This window comes from Ovis canadensis, chromosome 16 (assembly GCF_042477335.2).
Source record: "Ovis canadensis isolate MfBH-ARS-UI-01 breed Bighorn chromosome 16, ARS-UI_OviCan_v2, whole genome shotgun sequence".
NCBI classification, from domain to species: domain Eukaryota; kingdom Metazoa; phylum Chordata; class Mammalia; order Artiodactyla; family Bovidae; genus Ovis; species Ovis canadensis.
In genome coordinates this window covers 14,583,691-14,600,650 of record NC_091260.1, presented here as the reverse complement: position 1 = coordinate 14,600,650, position 16,960 = coordinate 14,583,691, and the positions used below count along the sequence as shown (strand labels likewise).

The following is a 16,960-nucleotide window of genomic DNA, read 5'->3' as shown; positions in this document are numbered from 1 at the left end:
CAGACTTTATTTTGGGGGGCTCCAAAATCACTGCAGATGGTGACTGCAGTCATGAAATTAAAAGACACTTACTCCTTGGAAGGAAAGTTATGACCAAACTAGACAGCATATTCAAAAGCAGGGACATTACTTTGCCAACTAAGGTCCGTCTAGTCAAGGCTATGCTTTTTCCTGCGGTCATGTATGGATGTGAGAGTTGGACTGTGAAGAAGGCTGAGTGCCGAAGAATTGATGCTTTTGAACTGTGGTGTTGGAGAAGACTCTTGAGAGTCCCTTGGACTGCAAGGAGATCCAACCAGTCCATTCTGAAGGAGATCAGCCCTGGGATTTCTTTGGAGGGAATGATGCTGAAGTTGAAACTCCAGTACTTTGGCCACCTCACACGAAGAGTTGACTCATTGGAAAATACTCTGATGCTGTGAGGGATTGAGGGCAGGAGGAGAAGGGGACGACCGAGGATGAGATGGCTGGAAGGCATCACGGACTCGATGGACATGAGTCTGAGTGAACTCTGGGAGATGGTGATGAACAGGGAGGCCTGGCGTGCTGCGATTCGTGGGGTCGCAAAGAGTCGGACACGACTGAGCGACTGAACTGAACTAAACTGAGCACAAAGTGACACTGAGAGGAGTCATTCTGCCTGCTGCCTTTATATCCACTCCTTGCCCTTGGTAGATTAACTTAGAAGTCACTCATCTGCCACTAAGAAGAACTGCATGTGTAAAACATAGGGTTGCGCTGTGGGAAAGGGGAAGGGTGTTTGTAATCAGATCTCCACCCATCTCCCCCTGCTGCTAAGTCGCTTTAGTCATGTCCGACTCTGTGCGACCCCATAGACAGCAGCCCACCAGGCTCCGCCATCCCTGGGATTCTCCAGGCAAGAACACTGGAGTGGGTTGCCATTTCCTTCTCCAATGCATGAGAGTGAAAAGTGAAAGTGAAGTCGCTCAGTCGCGTCCAACTCTTAGCAAACCCACGGACTGCAGCCCACCAGGCTCTTCCTTCCATGGGATTTTCCAGGCAAGAGTACTGGAGTGGGGTGCCATTGCCTTCTCCGACCCGTCTCCCCAGTCCCACCCAATCTCCAGGTAAAACAGGATCAGATTGGGAACTTTAGAGGCCTGAGCACTGAAAAGTTCATAGTATCTAAAATAACAACAGTACCAAAGAGTAAATGTTAGGAAGGTAAACAGAGTTCTCATTTCCCCCACAATGACTCCTGTAAAGTTGCTTTGAGATATCAAATTCTTTCTCCCTCCAAAAAAAGTTTTCTGTTTGTTTGCTTATTTCGGTTTGCTTGTGTGTGTGTGTGTGCACACGCATCTGTGCAAGAGTACATGCACCCCTACACAAACATGCAGAGCTGCCTTGTTAATCGCATACAGCTAATCTTGGGCTGAGGATGCTACCTGTCCTATGCGTTGCTATGAGGAGTAACTACCCTAACATGTAATGGGAATAGTACAGTTCCACCTATGAGGTGAGAACCCTCAGCTGGCTAGTTCTGTAGGCAGCCTCCTTTCCTCTGACTCTCTATTTCCACTTGAGCAGGCCTCGTTAACAGGAGCACACCTGCTTGGTGCCCACCCTTCAGCCCCACCCCAGCATGGGACAGCCTAACCTAAGGGATTAGCTGGGAAACAGGGACAGAGCCCACTCTGCCCTTCCTTTTCTTTGCTCTGCCTGGACACAAGAAGGACACACGGTACACCCTCCACACAGCAGGATTATAGGCAGGCCCACGTGGTGGAGGTGGTGGGGCGGTCTGGGGAGATCCACCATGGTCCAGTTGGGCAGTGAGGATCAGGAGAGCCTGCCTGAATATAGCCATCATATTCGTAAGTTCATTCAACTCTTACACCCATGCCATGGTCCCTATGTCAAACTTATCAGTGACACAGTTGATACATTGATTTCTAATGGTCTGCCTCATGAGTCCAAGGCCATTAACCTTAGTGCAAAGTTTAAAAAGTATGCACTACCACCAATACCACCACCACGATACTGTGGATACAGCCCAGTAGACGCTTGGCTTCACGAGAGGCAGCACCTCTGCGGGAAGAAAGAGATGCTACCTTAGCCAAGACAGGGCTCCCAGGCAGAAGAAGGGAGTGAACACTGCTCCCTGACCCAAACCACGCAGCTGGGCACCGTAGTCCTCCTGAATCAGGGTTATAATTTTCCAGACCTTTCAAGACCCTAATAATGCTGATTTCTTTATAATGGTGTTAAATGCTGATTTCTTTGTAATGGTGTTAAATGCTGATTTCTTTATAATGGTGTTAAATGCTGATTTCTTTATAATGGTGTTAAAACTAATAAAGAAGTGTATCCGGAAGGTGTCACAGTCTCCCAACAGCTCCATGGCGCAGCAAAAAGCACAACAAATGTCAAACCACATAGTCAGGACTTGGCTTCTCAGTATATATTCCTACAATAACAAAACACTGTCTTTAGTAAATCTGAATGACTAATATCAGCAAGATATATTTAAACAGACCACGCAGAGTTGCAAGTTCCAAGAGAAGGCCGGAGCGGCTGGGTATGTCCTGGGGGTGTCCCAACACCTTTAGCCCAGGCTCCTGGCATCCCAGGATCACCTGGGCCAGTGACTTACCTCCACAGGTCTCCTGTATTCGTACCACATCGCCAATCTGCAGGGAGAGCTGGGGGGTCCCGCTGCCTTGGAAGTTGTATATGGCTGTGAAATGAAAGAGAGGCATGGTGAGACCTCTGGATACCAAGAATCTCTGCGCCTTCCTTTCTTGACTTTATCCGATGCCCATGAAGCCCTCATGGGCTGAACAAAACCAGCGTACAAACCACCTCTTGCCACACGAGTCAGTGCAGGCCCAGTCTGGCTCCCAAAGGCCTCTGCTCATTAGTCAAGCACCGCCGCTCCCTAGCCAGGCTCTGCACCCCAGCCTGGTGACAGGAAGGGTGTTCATGTCATCTCCGTGCTCGACTTTCCACGGTCCCGTGCTCTGCCATCCCCACGTTCCATTCCCATAGCAATCCTGTGAGGGGTAAACTGCGATCCCGTTTCGCACACGAGGAAATGCAGGTACTGAGAGGTTAAACAATTTGGCCAAAGTCATTAGGTTAAGTGACAGGAAAATCAGTGTCTGACATCTCTATTCTCAGCTGCTATCATGGGCTACTCGCTGCTCCCCAGTTACTCCACCCCTGGTGACAGCAGCCTAAAATACCAGTCTTTCCTCCACTCAAAGAGCACCCAGTCTTCACTGTCTAAGAAAGCCGTATCTTTCTCCTACCCAGCTCTAGCCAACCTGTGTTCCTCTATCGTAAAACGCCTGTTTCCTGGCCTTTCCCAAAGCAAATCTTTCAGGCAAGTCCTGTTTTATCTATGAGGCCCTCCTTGACTTCTCCAGGCCACGTAACCACCCATCCCCATCTCCTAATAGCTGGTAGGACTCTTGCGAGTACCTAACATTCAAGAGTGTACTCTGATTTCCCATTTACACTGCCAGTTTCTGGGGAGCAGCAGTTGGCTATGAAAACACCCAGAGTCCCCTCTGTGCTATCAGAGGCCTCTGCTAATCCCCTGGAATGTGATATTACACTTTATCATTACAGTGTCTAGCCCTTGCTCAGCATAACTTAAGGGAGGACCAGGCCATAACCTTAACCTAGAGATGAAGCTTGTTCAAGGAATACCCAACTTGGGAGGTCTTCAGGAAGAGAACAGAGATGTTTGATTTGACCCATGAATCAACATACATGTGGTTTGATTTAAGGAAAGACCCTCAGGAGGATGGATGATTTGAACCTACAAGGTTGTCCTCATTCATTTAGGCAGCAGGTATTTGGTAAGTGTCTACAGTATGCCAGTATGATCTTGCTCTTTCGGTGAAAACACAAATAAATATAAGGTTATAGGACATGACACCTGCGATGGAAGAGACAAACATGGCCACCTGGTAGGTGAGTTTCCAGGTGATACAGTTGGTAAGGAATCCACCTGCCAATGCAGGAGATGCAAGAATCACAGTTTTGATCCCTGGGTTGGGAAGACCCCCTGGAGAAGAAATGCAACCCATTACAGTATTCTTGTCTAGAAAATTCCAGGGGCAGAGGAGCCTGGAGGGCTACAGTGCATGGAACCATGGGTCGCAAAGAGTTGGACACGTCTGAGCACGCACAAGAGAACAACGGGGGCTGTTGGGGGGGGGCATCAACTTTTCCTGGGGTAGTTAGTGAGGTTACTCCCTGAGCTGATTATAGATGGAGGAGTCAAACAAGTCAGCAATGGGGACAACGAGCGGAAGGGCATTTCAGGAAGAGGAAGCAGTGTGTTCAAAGGCCCTGAGTGAGGAAGACAGTTGGCACAGAGGGCATAAGGGAAACTGCCATGTGTGGAGTGGGCTAAGAGAGGAGGGGGTGACGCAGGCAGGCTGGAGAGGCGAGAATCAGGTCACGCAGGACTTCCGGATGAGCTTAGGCTTTATTTCAAGACAACAGGAAACTCAACAGGTTGTACTTAGCTATTTGGTAACAGATTTATTCAGAGGCAGTTTGTCCACTTAAAGTACGTAACTCAAAGATTTACTCACAAGTTGTGAAACCATCACTAAGATTAATTTTAGAACATTCTCAACACCTTAAAAAGTTCCCCCAGCCACAAGCAGCCACTCATCTACTTTCTGTCTCTGTAGATTTGTCCATTCTAGACATTTCATATAATATATGGTTTTTTGCAACTGGCTTCTTCTGCTTAGCACAAGGTTTTAAAGGTTCATCCATGTTATAGCAACTATCATTACTTCACTCATTTTTGCTGCTGAATAATACCCCATTGTACACAGACATCAGAGGATGGAAGGCTGGAAGGGAGTGATCACTCTGGCTTCCATGTAGAGAGTGGATAGAGAGAGGCAGGGGGGATGTGAGGAAGCCCAAGAGCAGACCCTTGCTTTGTCTTTCTAATCCCAGAGGTCTCTGGACCAAGGAGAGACAACGCTGTTGAGCCATGTGACAAAACAGAAGACAGACTGAACTGAATGAGGAGAATCCTGAGTCCCCTCGGCAGCCTTACCATTGACTCAGTTCATTCCCTCTCCCTTTGGTCCTCAGTCTCTCCTTACCTGTCAACAAATTGCGTTCAAAAACTACTTCTTAGAGCCAAATCAGCAAAAAATGGTGAAGTAGGGAACTGCAAGAACAGGTGCTTGCAATGAAAAATCTGGCAAAAATGGTCAGAACCAACTTTATCAGAACCCTGAAAAACAGTCAGGAATTTACAGCAACCAAGCAAACGCTTACTCAAGAAAAAGGAAACTGAAACCTGGTAATGTCTTGCAGCATTTTACCTTATCCTTATCCCATTCTCTTTTCCCCGTCTTTTGTTGTGGCAGTCTTGAAGATGGTATTCCATGTTCGTGGTGTGGATTCCCAAGGCTGGAGGGAGAAGAGCAGACCTTGTCCCAAGAAATTGCAGTTGTTTGTTTTGATCTGTCTGTAGGCTTCCTGAAGGACTAAAGCCCTGCGTTTGTCTTTATTTCCCTGATTTGGGACTCTCCTAAGGCGGAGATTCAGATGACACCACCCTTATGGCAGAAAGTGAAGAGGAACTAAAAAGCCTCTTGAAGAAAGTGAAAGAGGAGAGTGAAAAAGTTGGCTTAAAGCTCAACATTCAGAAAACTAAGATCATGGCATCTGGTCCCCTCACTTCATGGCAAATAGATGGGGAAACAGTGGAAACAGTGTCAGACTTTATTTTGGGGGGCTCCAAAATCACTGCAGATGGTGATTAAAGATTAAATTAAATCTGGTGCAGATTAAATTAAAAGACACTTACTCCTTGGAAGGAAAGTTATGACCAAACTAGACAGCATATTCAAAAGCAGAGACATTACTTTGTCAACAAAGGTCCATCTAGTCAAGGCTATGGTTTTTCCAGTGGTCATGTATGGCTGTGAGAGTTGGACTATGAAGAAGGCTGAGCACCGAAGAATTGATGCTTTTGAACTGTGGTGTTGGAGAAGACTCTTGAGAGTCCCTCAGACTGCAAGGAGATCCATCCAGTCCATTCTAAAGGAGATCATTCCTGGGTTTCTAAAGATCAGTCCTGAGTGTTCATTGGAAGGACTGATGCTAAAGCTGAAATTCCAATACTTTGGCCACCTCATGTAAAGAGTTGGCTCATTGGAAAAGACCCTGATGCTGGGAGGGATTGGGGGCAGGAGGAGAAGGGGACGACAGAAGATGAGATGGCTGGATGGCATCACTGACTCGATGGATGTGTTTGAGTGAACTCTGGGAGTCGGTGATGGACAGGGAGGCCTGGTGTGCTGCAATGCATGGAGTCGCAAAGAGTTGGACACGACTGAGTGACTGAACTGAAGGCGGAGATGCAGCCATGCAAAGGGCATTAATCAAAAATATTAAGTCAAAAGAACTACCTGCTGCTGTACAGGGCAAAGAATGTAAGTTGGGGCAAACGATAATCCTACCTCTAAGCCCGGGAGGAAAGGCTTAGAATTGAAATGCTTTGGAGAACAAGAGCTTTGAAGAGTACAGCATATCACTAGGGATCTAGAAGACCACGTAGAGTTGGACACATGTTGAGAAAGGGTGTGAGAAAGCCCACATCTCAGCTCTGGTTGACTGTCAAGCTCCATGCAGGAAGGAAATGCAGGCTAAAGGCAAAGTTGTAAATGGGCTAGCTAAGCGTTGAAGGTATGTCCAAACACCCACACACAGCTGCAAAGACTAGACTGTTTTCTCTCAATTCCAGGCATTTAGAGACGTCCGTGACCATACGCAACAAACCACATGGTCTTAATAAAATGCTTTAGAAAAATCACTAATCAAACCAACTGGTACAATGTGTATGAAGGAGTGACAACAAGCCCTGGCAAGGAGGGAGACTCTGATGTCCAAGCTAGCACATCATAATATTCAAGATATCCCGTTTTCAACACAAAATTTTGAGGATTATAAGAAACAAGAAATTAAAGTCCATCACAGAGAAAAAAAGGAAATAAAAACTGTCCCAAAGAAGGATAGACAATGGACTTAGAAGACAAAGACTTTCAATCAATTATTTTAAATATGCTCAAGTAGCTAAAGAAAACTATGGACAAGGAACTAAAGGAAACCAGAAAAATAATGTCTCCCCAAATGGAGAATATTGTTAAAGAGAGATAAATTATAAAAAGGAATCAAATAAAATAAAACCTTTGCCCAAAATGAAACCTGAGAGGACTCTCAGGGGACTCAAGAGTTCTCTTCTCCTGCATAAAGATGCCCTGTTTCTCCATTTCCGTCCACACTTGGCCTGACTTCAAGCCCTGCCCCCAAACAGGCTGCTGGCATTTGGACACTACAGCTTGTTGATGCCCTAACTCTGCAGATTCCCCACTTCCTGAACCCTCCAGCTCCAGAGGTCTGGCTGACGACACACCTGACATGGAGCTGGGCAGGGCCACAGAGGTACCTGAGGTTTCTAACAGAGGAAAGCCATCCACAATGTGTTCACCTCTGGAGCACTAGCAAATTAGGCCTGTCCATTGGATATCTGAAGTTCAGAGCAAGACTCTTATTTTGTTCCCAGCCTGTAGGCTTCCCATCTTTCCTTAGGACCCTCTTCCTCCAACTCTGCCCACCTCTGCCAGGTGAGAGGCTTAAGAAGATATCTTGGAGAGATCTTGAAACCTGATATCCAACGTGAAGGTCTGTATTCATTCCAAAGACTCACATTATAAGAAAATGAAAGTAACTGACATTGCCATTTAATTTATAAATGTATTTCTGCCTTTGCACGAGGACCTCTGTTCTCAAGGCTCCATTTGGGGAAAAGAAGACATTACTTGTCGACAAAGGAAGTGGCTTTGCATACCAATACCCAATTCTGTTAACTTTTCTAAATGACTAACAGGAAACTTTGAACCAGAATGCCACCCGTTGCTAAAGTTTTATTGCTTATCTATGAATCTCACTTGAGGTGTTTCTGACCAGTGTCAGAACAGGTCATCTCACCACTCCTTGCAGGTCTAACCACTCTCAAGTTTTGAGTGAGTGATGGAAAAGGCAGAAAAACTGGAGGAACCTACAGGAATAAATAAGTAAAAATCACTGAAATCATAGCCTTCCCCACTCTGGCCATGTCCATCCACGAAAGATAAACAAGTGGTGGGAAGATTTCCATAGACACCTATCTCAGCTTCCCCTTTTTTATGAAGTTTCCGTGCCTAGGAGAATATTGGTACAACCCAACAAAGGATTTGACCTTTCCCTGTATTAAAATACTACATCAGCAGCTAAGGCAGCAGCTGGTTACTGACAAGCCTAACCAGACCAAACTACTTATGGCTGAGGATCAAAGGGGTATTTCAAGCACTAGGGCCATCTAAGGTCATCGAACCCAATGAGGCTATTCATGCTGGAAATCCTAGATTGTCAAGCCAGGGGGAACAGCTACTTTAAGACAGGTGGGACTTCCAACAACCCTGGAAATCAAATCCACTGATTAGCTACAGATTTAACTTAAATGTATTGAAATAGGCTGCTCATCAGGAGCCTAAATCAAGAGATTAAGGAAAAAGTAAGCATACACTGTTACAGCATGCAGCTCACATAAATGAATAGAGAGGGGTCTCTGTGCTTCTTACAGTGTTAGGAGATAAGTACAAGATTTCACTTGGATTTATAGATGAGGAAGCTGAAGTAGAGAGAGAGTAAACAACTTATTCTTTCGTCTCTAACTAATAAGTTCCTGTTGTTTAGTCGCCAAATCCTGTCCGACTCTTTTGCAACCCCATCGACTGTAGCCCACCAGGCTCCTATGTCCATGGGATTTTCCAGGCGAGAATACTGGAATGAGTTGCCAGTTCCTTCTTCAGGGGAGTTTCCCGACCCAGGAATCGAACCTGTGTCTCCTGCACTGGCAGGCGAATTCTTTAGCACTGAGTCACCAAGGAAGCCCAACAAGTAAGTTAAACAGAATTGCCCAGAAATCTGGACTGTTCCTACTTCATATACAGCTTATTCACCTCCCCCTCACAATGGTGAATACTTACTGAGCACACGTTACATACCAAGTACATGGTATTTTTCAACAAACATTCACTCTCAATACCTACTGCATGCCAGAGACTGCTCTGGCTATGTGGGTTACAGTGACAAATAAGACAGACAAAATTACTTATGTATTACTTGTATTAGCTCATGTAATCTTCACTGTAACCCTTCAATGTATTACCCTCCATGTAACATACAAGAAACTGAAAAAAAAGATTAAGGAACTTGCCCATGGCCACACAACTAGAAAAGAGAGTCAAACCCAGACTGGAATCTGAAGTCTTTCCTTTCCTGACTAGCCCAGTGCTGATATCACAGTTATTGTGTGTGTGTGAGTATATATGTCTATATGTGTATATCTATAAACATAGATAAACATACATATGTGTGTGTATATATATACACATATATATATGTATATATATACACACACACTAGACTTGTTAATTTCCTGTCTTCTTCAACCTCAGCCAGGGTGGAGACTGAGCCTGCCTGGTGCCCAGTGAATTCCCAGTGCTGAGAACAGCATCTGACTCACAGTTGAAGTTCAATCAATATTTACTGAACTTTAATAAATACTTGTTGAACTGAAGGATTACACCCATGCATGGCAGGTATGTCTCGTCTCCCAAGTTTTTTCTTGCATTTCTTGACATTATTTAATGAGTTGCTGAGCCAGCTGGATTGCCAATTTTGATGGCAGCCATTGAGTGCCCTGTGACCCTTCAGGATGGATTTGTACCTCATCAGGACCCTGCCACTTGCAGACAGGTTTGAAAACAAAAGCTTCAGCAAACACCAATTGTCAATAGAGTTTGTACAAGCAGCCGTGTAAGGGAACACAAACAGTATTGGCGAAAAAGAATGTAATTGCCTGAAGCTCATTTCTCTAGTCTCTGATCTGGGCTTTGGAGGGTCTCCATTCCAGAAGAAATAGAACCAGCCGGCAGGTCCACTTTGGATTCAAAAGAAACACACACTTTTATTAAAATATACAGGTAGTTTGGCTGGAGTCTCTGGGCAAGGTGTTGGTAGCCTCAATACCAAGGCAACAACCTGACGTTGCATCAGGAGGGTGAGTGCAATGACCCAGCAGAAGCTTCCAGCAGCAAGGCCAGAGCTCAAACCTGGTGCAAGTTGGCAGTGGATGAGGCAGAAGAATCACAGCTAGAGGGAATCAAGGAGAAGATGTCTTCCTCCGATCAGGAGGGACAAGAATCACAACCTCTGTGAACACTTCTAGTTATCAGACTTCTCCGATGACTTGACCCACAGTCACCCATTTAATCCTCTCACAATTCTCGTGGTGGGTACAATGATTAGCATCTCTGTTTTACACATGAGGACACTCAGGTAGTGTAAGATGAAGTGAACAGCCCGGGGTGACCCAGATGGAAAGGAGGATCTCACCCGAGGTGGGCTGTCTTCAGAATACACAGCCTCAGCCACTACATTGCACTGCCTCTGGCTAAAGGATGTGTATTTGGCACCCACTTCTGTCAGGTGCTTTGGGACCCCTACTGGGTCCTCCTAAAACCTTACAGGTTGCCACTGGTGAGCCAAGGTGACGTACCCAGCCAACAAGACGAAAGTATATGAATTCCCAGGAGTTCTCTAAGCAGTGACTCTCAACTGGGGACAAATGTGGGGAAGGGAACACTTGACAACGCTGGACACATGCTTGGTTGTCACAATCCTGGGGGTGGGGGAGGCAGGGATGGGGAGTGGGGGAGCTCCTAGCATCTAGCTGGTGGAGGTCAGGGACACTGCTAAATATCCCACAGTGTACAAGACAGCCCCATATCAAGAATGATCTGGCCCCAAATACCAATAGTGTCAAGGTTGATGAGTCCTGCAAAAACATCATGCTGGGATTCACTCTCTTTTTCCCAGTGTCCCCAGTATAGGTATATGCACACACCCATGCACACATTGTCTCACACTGTTCTGTGTTCACACACTCACATACTAGACTTGGAAGAGAGGCTTTATGATGAAACCAAGGGCTGATTTCTCAGTCCCCAAGCTCCAATGCGGGAGTGTGGTGCACTGCTGGGCTCCGCAGAAGGTGGGAGGGGGTGACAGAGGGTGAAGCCTGCTATCCTGGAGATTTTGGGAAATCTAGTTCAAGAGATAAAATGAACACACAAGAAATAAGAGGCTATCATCCTAAAGGAAATCAGTCCTGAATATTCATTAGAAGGACTGATGCTGAAGATGAAACTCCAATACTCTGGCCACCTGATGCGAAGAACTGACTCCTTAGAAAAGACCCTGATCCTGGGAAAGATTGAAGGCAGGAGAAGGGGACAACAGAGGATGAGATGACTGGATGGCATCACCAACTCGACAGACATGAGTTTCAGCAAGCTCCAGAAGTTGGTGATGGACAGGGAGGCCTGGCGTGCTGCAGTCCATGGGGTCTAAAGAGTCGGACACGACTGAACGACTGAACTGAACTGAACTGAAGCTGTGGAGCATGGCAGCTGTGATCTCTCAGAAGAGAGAGATCAAGAGAGGCCCCATGAAGGAAGTGAGACTGGAGGGAGAGGAAAGGGCAGGGGGAGGGCAAGGGGGAGAACTGGGGTGACAGCCCTGGGGAGGAAGGTGGGGAGGGAAGGCCACAAGGGCAAGGAAAAGAGAAGGGAAATCAGCTTGACGGGTCCAGAGTTCAAGTGAGTCCTGAGGTGAGAACTGTGGGGCTTGGTGCAGGGATCCAGGTATTTAGAGGAGAGTTCAAGAACGCCTCAGTTGTTGTGAGCTCGCTCAGACGACTCAGCCTCCAGACAGGAAAGGAGCTGGGGATAAGGGCAGGAGGGGACAATTCATCTGAGCCTTATGAGGCTACTAGAGAATGTAAAACCTTCAACCTCTATTCCCTCTTCATCCCCCACCTTCTGCCCTCTCATACGCTTACTGACGCATCCATTCATCCAGTCAACAACTATTCTGGGCTAGGCATTTTGTGCTGGAGAAGAACATGAAACGCAGTACTGCCGCCATGGTGTTCATGTTCTATGGAGGAGCCAGACAGTTCTACATGAGGCCACAGTGAAATCTGACGGGGCGATGGCAGGAGCCCCAGTGACCTGAAGCAAGGGGTGCACCCATCTCCAACCTGAGAGACGGGGGCATTAGCACTCGTAACATTGTCTGTTGCTGCCTCAGGCAAAAAGGAGAGACTACTACTGGCTCATCACCTTGCTGAGAGAAGAGACTGATCTTCAGCTCTGCACCCCCACACTCAGCCCAGGACCATAACTTAGCATGGATTTACTGGACTTAAGCGATCTGAATAGACTATAAAAATAGTTTCCTTAATCCTGACCACTCCCAGATCTAAGAATCCACACTTTGGGCAGAGTGCCTTGGCTGTGTCTATTGTGTCTAGTCACTGAGTGCACTTTACCAGGGTCCATAGCTGGCTTCCATGAACGGGCCTGAATGAGACGGTACTGCAAAAGTGGACGTGTGCATGTTTTTGTAGGAAGAGGATTTATAGATTTCACTGGATTTTCCCAAGGGTCCCATGTCACAGTATCGATGAGACTCTCTGACCCACCACGTTTGTGCTAGTACCAGATGGAATCTGGTTCCATCAAGAACCAGAGGGAATTGAGGTTGACCTCCAACAGAGCTCAGCCCTCAAACAATAAGCCACCCGGGGGGGGGGGGGGAGATAATGCAGTCACATAAAACTAAAAGGCAAGATGAAAAATGATTTCAGGACACCAGAAGAAATTTCTTCCAGGGATGAGGTGTAAGAAAACTGCTGGAAAGAGGCTGCATTTCAGTAAGAGTTTGAAGCTCTCTGCTCTTCAATTTCCTCATCTTTGACATGAAGATAAAAGGACTCACCTCTCAGCATAGCTGTAAGGGTTCAACATGACACCACTGTGCTTCACAAATAGGCCAGATTGGAAAAAGTTGAGGCGATGTTATTATTTATGGCAATATCGATGACAACTTAGACCAGGGGATTAACTAAGGAAGTCCTGTATGCAATTCCATTCTTCCAGCTGCTCAGACCAAAAACAATAGTGTCACCCCTGATTATTCCCTTTCTCTCATACCTACATTCAATCCCTGAGGAAAATCCCATTTGCTCGACCTACAATACACACCCAGCCAAGCACATCTCATCTCCCCTGCTATACCCCTGGGTGCCCCCCACCACCATCTCTTGCCTAGATTATTATAGTAACTGCTGTGCTGGCCTCCCTGCCTCCACAGTGAATTCCTTTCTATCTACTAGCCATAAAATGTCTACAATAATCCTTTTAAAATGAGACAGACAGTGGTTGCCAAGGGGGAGGGGTGGGACAGGGATAGGCTGGGAGTTTGGGGTTAGTAGATACAAACTATTACACGTAGAATGGATAAACAAGGACCGACTGCACAGCATGGGGAGCTATATTCAATATCCTGTGATAAATCATATTTATTGGAAGGACTGATGCTGAAGCAGAAGCTCCAATACTTTGGCCACCTGATGCTAAGAGCTAACATATTGCAAAAGACCCTGATGCTGGGAAAGATTGATGCTGAAAAGAAGGCAGGAGGAGAAGGGGATGATAGGGGATGAGATGGTTGGATGGCAATGGACTCAATGGACATGAGTTTGAGCAAGCTTTGGGAGATGGTGAAGGACAGGGAAGCCTAGCGTGCTGCAGTCCATGGGATCGCAAAGAGTCAGACGCAACTTAGCGACTGAACGACAAGTGTGTGTGTGTGTGTGTGTGTGTGTGTGTGTGTAACTGAGTCACTTTGCTGTACAGCAGAAATTAACACAACATGTAATTCAACTATACTTCAATTAAAAATTAAATTTTAAAAAAGACAAAACATACTGCAATTCTTCTCAAATCCTTCAATGCCCTATCCCCTTCCATTCAGACTAAAAGCCAAAGTCTTACAACACGTGCCAGGCATTGCTCAATACAACCTCTGCTCAGAGCACTCGTTTCTGAGCACTCTGCTCCTGGCTTACTCTGCTCTATCCACACTGGCCTCCCACACACCAGAGAGGTTTCCTTGGCTGTTTATTCTGCCTGGAACACTGTCTCCTGAGACAGCTCCCTTACTGCCACCACCAGGCAGGCAAGCAGCAAAATCCCATTTCCCGGCCAAGTCATCCAGGTCTAGTTGGTGCCAGGTTTGCACCTTGCTGCAGCCTAGCACACCAGTCACGGTCTCTGAAACCTGACATTGCTAGCACTTAATCCATCCTGACAGATGCCTGCTCAGCACTGGCTCTGTTCACACCCTGTGCTGGATGCTGAGGCACCTATGCAAGTCACATTGCCCACCTAGGTCCTCTGCACCATCCTGGTTTAGGCTTTGACCCAAGCAGTTCTGTTTTATCAGGGGGATTCTGAGTGCCCTGGGGCAATGTCTGGAGGGGGTCTGGAAAGGTGCTGACACTGTCAGTCACACCCACCACCTGCACAGCTTCTTTAAATCAATGTCGAAGCTGACAGTGTTCTAGTCGGGTCAGAGGAGCAAGACATGGATGACTTTTTTCCAAGAGAACTAGAAACCAAGTGAGACTTCAGAGGTTGACAAACTCAGCCTGGCTGTTTTTTAACTCACATCAATTAAAGAAAGTGGAAAGAAAGGAGACAGTGCCTGTTAAAGGGAACATTTGTGGTGCCTCCACAACCTTCTGGAGTTGGCTGGCAATAAGCATTAGCATTCCCCATTTGCAGAACATTTGCCACAGAACACAGACTGCAGCCCGCATGTGTAACTGGCCATTAAATTAAAGGCCTACAAACCTAAAAACAAAAACACACACACAAACCCAGAAAGAAGTCCAAAGGCCCAGAAACTAGCAGAATATTATGGTGACTACACACCTGTCTCAATATTCAGCAGTGATATAAGAATGCAGAACTCAGAAGGAAGCAAAGCTTAGCAAACATATTCTGTCAAGGCTCATTCAAACACAAATATTATGGTTGGGGGCAAGATGGCCACTAACAAATGCAGTTCCCATAAACCTAGGGATTAGGACAATCTCCATAAATGGACTCGAACAGTCAGCCCAGCAGGCACTCTTCAACAATCCCAAACTGCTGAAGCATCAGAAAGGAGGAGGATCAGGCACCTACGAATTGGTGGCAGGAAGGAAATCAGATTTCCATCCATGTGTTTTTATTGCGCCAGACTAACTTTTGGAGGCAAATCCAAAGGTATAGCTTGCTTCCACAGCAAAAATAGGATCTCTCTAAGCCATTTCCTTTACAATGTTTTCCCCCCATTGCTCCTCAGGGGCCTTCTGAGACCATCCAGTTTTAAGATTCCCTCTCTCCAATATTCTCATTCATGAGACAGGCTCTTTTCTTCAGAATAGCACATATCATAATTTACAGTGATATACTTATTGATTTTCCCACAAGATGCCTTTAGTCTTCCCACTAGACTATAAACTCCAAAAGGGTAGGAAACATACTGGCCAAGTTCTAGTAATTTCCCTATCTAGCCCATAGGAAATGCCCGATAAATATTTAAGAAATAAATTAGGTAGGAAGGAGTGAATGAGTGAACAAATTGATGAGTAAATGATGGTCTCTGTCTGTCCTCTTTTACTATTAACTCTGGCAGTCAGAGCAGTAATAGTGGTCCCTCTGTAGCGGAGTTCTCCCCTGGTGTGTTTGGAATCCATGTTTGACTCACGCCTCCTATGCAAAGAATCTGTCCCCACTCACAATTCCTGCCAGCCCTGTCCCATAGCCAGAGCATATTGGGAAAGGCAGAGGCAGTATCCTGATCAGAGTGGGGTTCATTCTTAGCTTGGCATTGACCTCTGACTTGGGGTGGCCTTTCTGAAAAAGGTCAATCGATTCAATCAGACCTTCTCTCTCAAGACCGAACAAATAAACACAGAGAGGAGATTCGGAAGGTACCAGGACTGCAGAGACATGCTAGGTTGAGGTGGGCAGCCTGCTGGGGCCATCAGGCTGGCGCCATCTAGCAGTCGCAGAATATCCAAATCAGGAAGGTGAGGAGACAACAGAAAACTGAGCTCATAGGTTTAGAGCAGCTGGGAAGCCGTAAGAAGGCAGGCAGAATTTTCCAGGGCACCCCAGTCCAGCTCCTTCTGGAGGACTGCTGCTTATGTTTCCTTGGTTTGTTTGATTTCCCTTGATACTTAAAACACTACTTTCCTCACATACACATACATACTGCACACCTATTAACTGAACACCTTTGAGTGAATAATTCTGTTTCCTGTAGTGACAGTGTGTGCTACAGGGACACAGCACCCATTGCCCACTCGGCATCTGTCCGTTTCACTCTGGACCACCCCTGTCCAGGGAACAGCATCACCTGCATCCTAGCCCAGAGGGAGCTCTCGAACTCATCTGTATTTCCCAATCAAGATGCAAAAGAGATCCCATCTCAGCTCTGGAAGAGCCTGTCATGGTTTGAATTACACCACTCCCCACCAAACAAATGATACATTAGACTCCCAATCCCCAGCACCTCAGGATGAAACCTTACTCAGAGATACTCTTTTCAGAGGTAATACAGTTAAAACAGGTCATTAGGGTGGGCTCTCACCCTAACAGGACTTCTCTGGTGGCTCAGATAGTAAAGAATCTGCCTGCAGTGGGGGAGACCTGGGTTCAATCCCTGGGTTGAGAAGATCTCCTGGAGAAGGGAATGGCAACCCACTCCAATATTCTTGCCTGGAGAATTCCATGGACAGAGGAGCCTGGCGGGCTGGAGTCCACGGAGTTGCAAAGAGTCGGACACGACTGAGTGGCTAACACTCACCCTAACCTAACTGGTGTTCTGATTAAAAGGGAAACTTTGGCAGGAGACATGCACACACAGGAAGAATGCCATATAAAGACAGACACAGAGCCTGAGGTAAAAGGCGTGGGACACCAAACACTGTCAGCAAACCACC

General features: G+C 46.4%; 1 protein-coding gene across 1 annotated transcript in view; it reads right to left on the bottom strand.

Annotated features, from left to right (window-relative positions):
* The window catches only part of DOCK2 (dedicator of cytokinesis 2), a 474,846-nt gene that overhangs the window by 452,764 nt on the left and 5,122 nt on the right, over positions 1-16,960 (bottom strand). Inside the window, exon 2 of the mRNA XM_069556001.1 lies at positions 2,618-2,701. Within this exon, the coding sequence (XP_069412102.1) occupies positions 2,618-2,701 (84 nt within the window). The remainder of the gene's footprint in view (positions 1-2,617; positions 2,702-16,960) is intronic.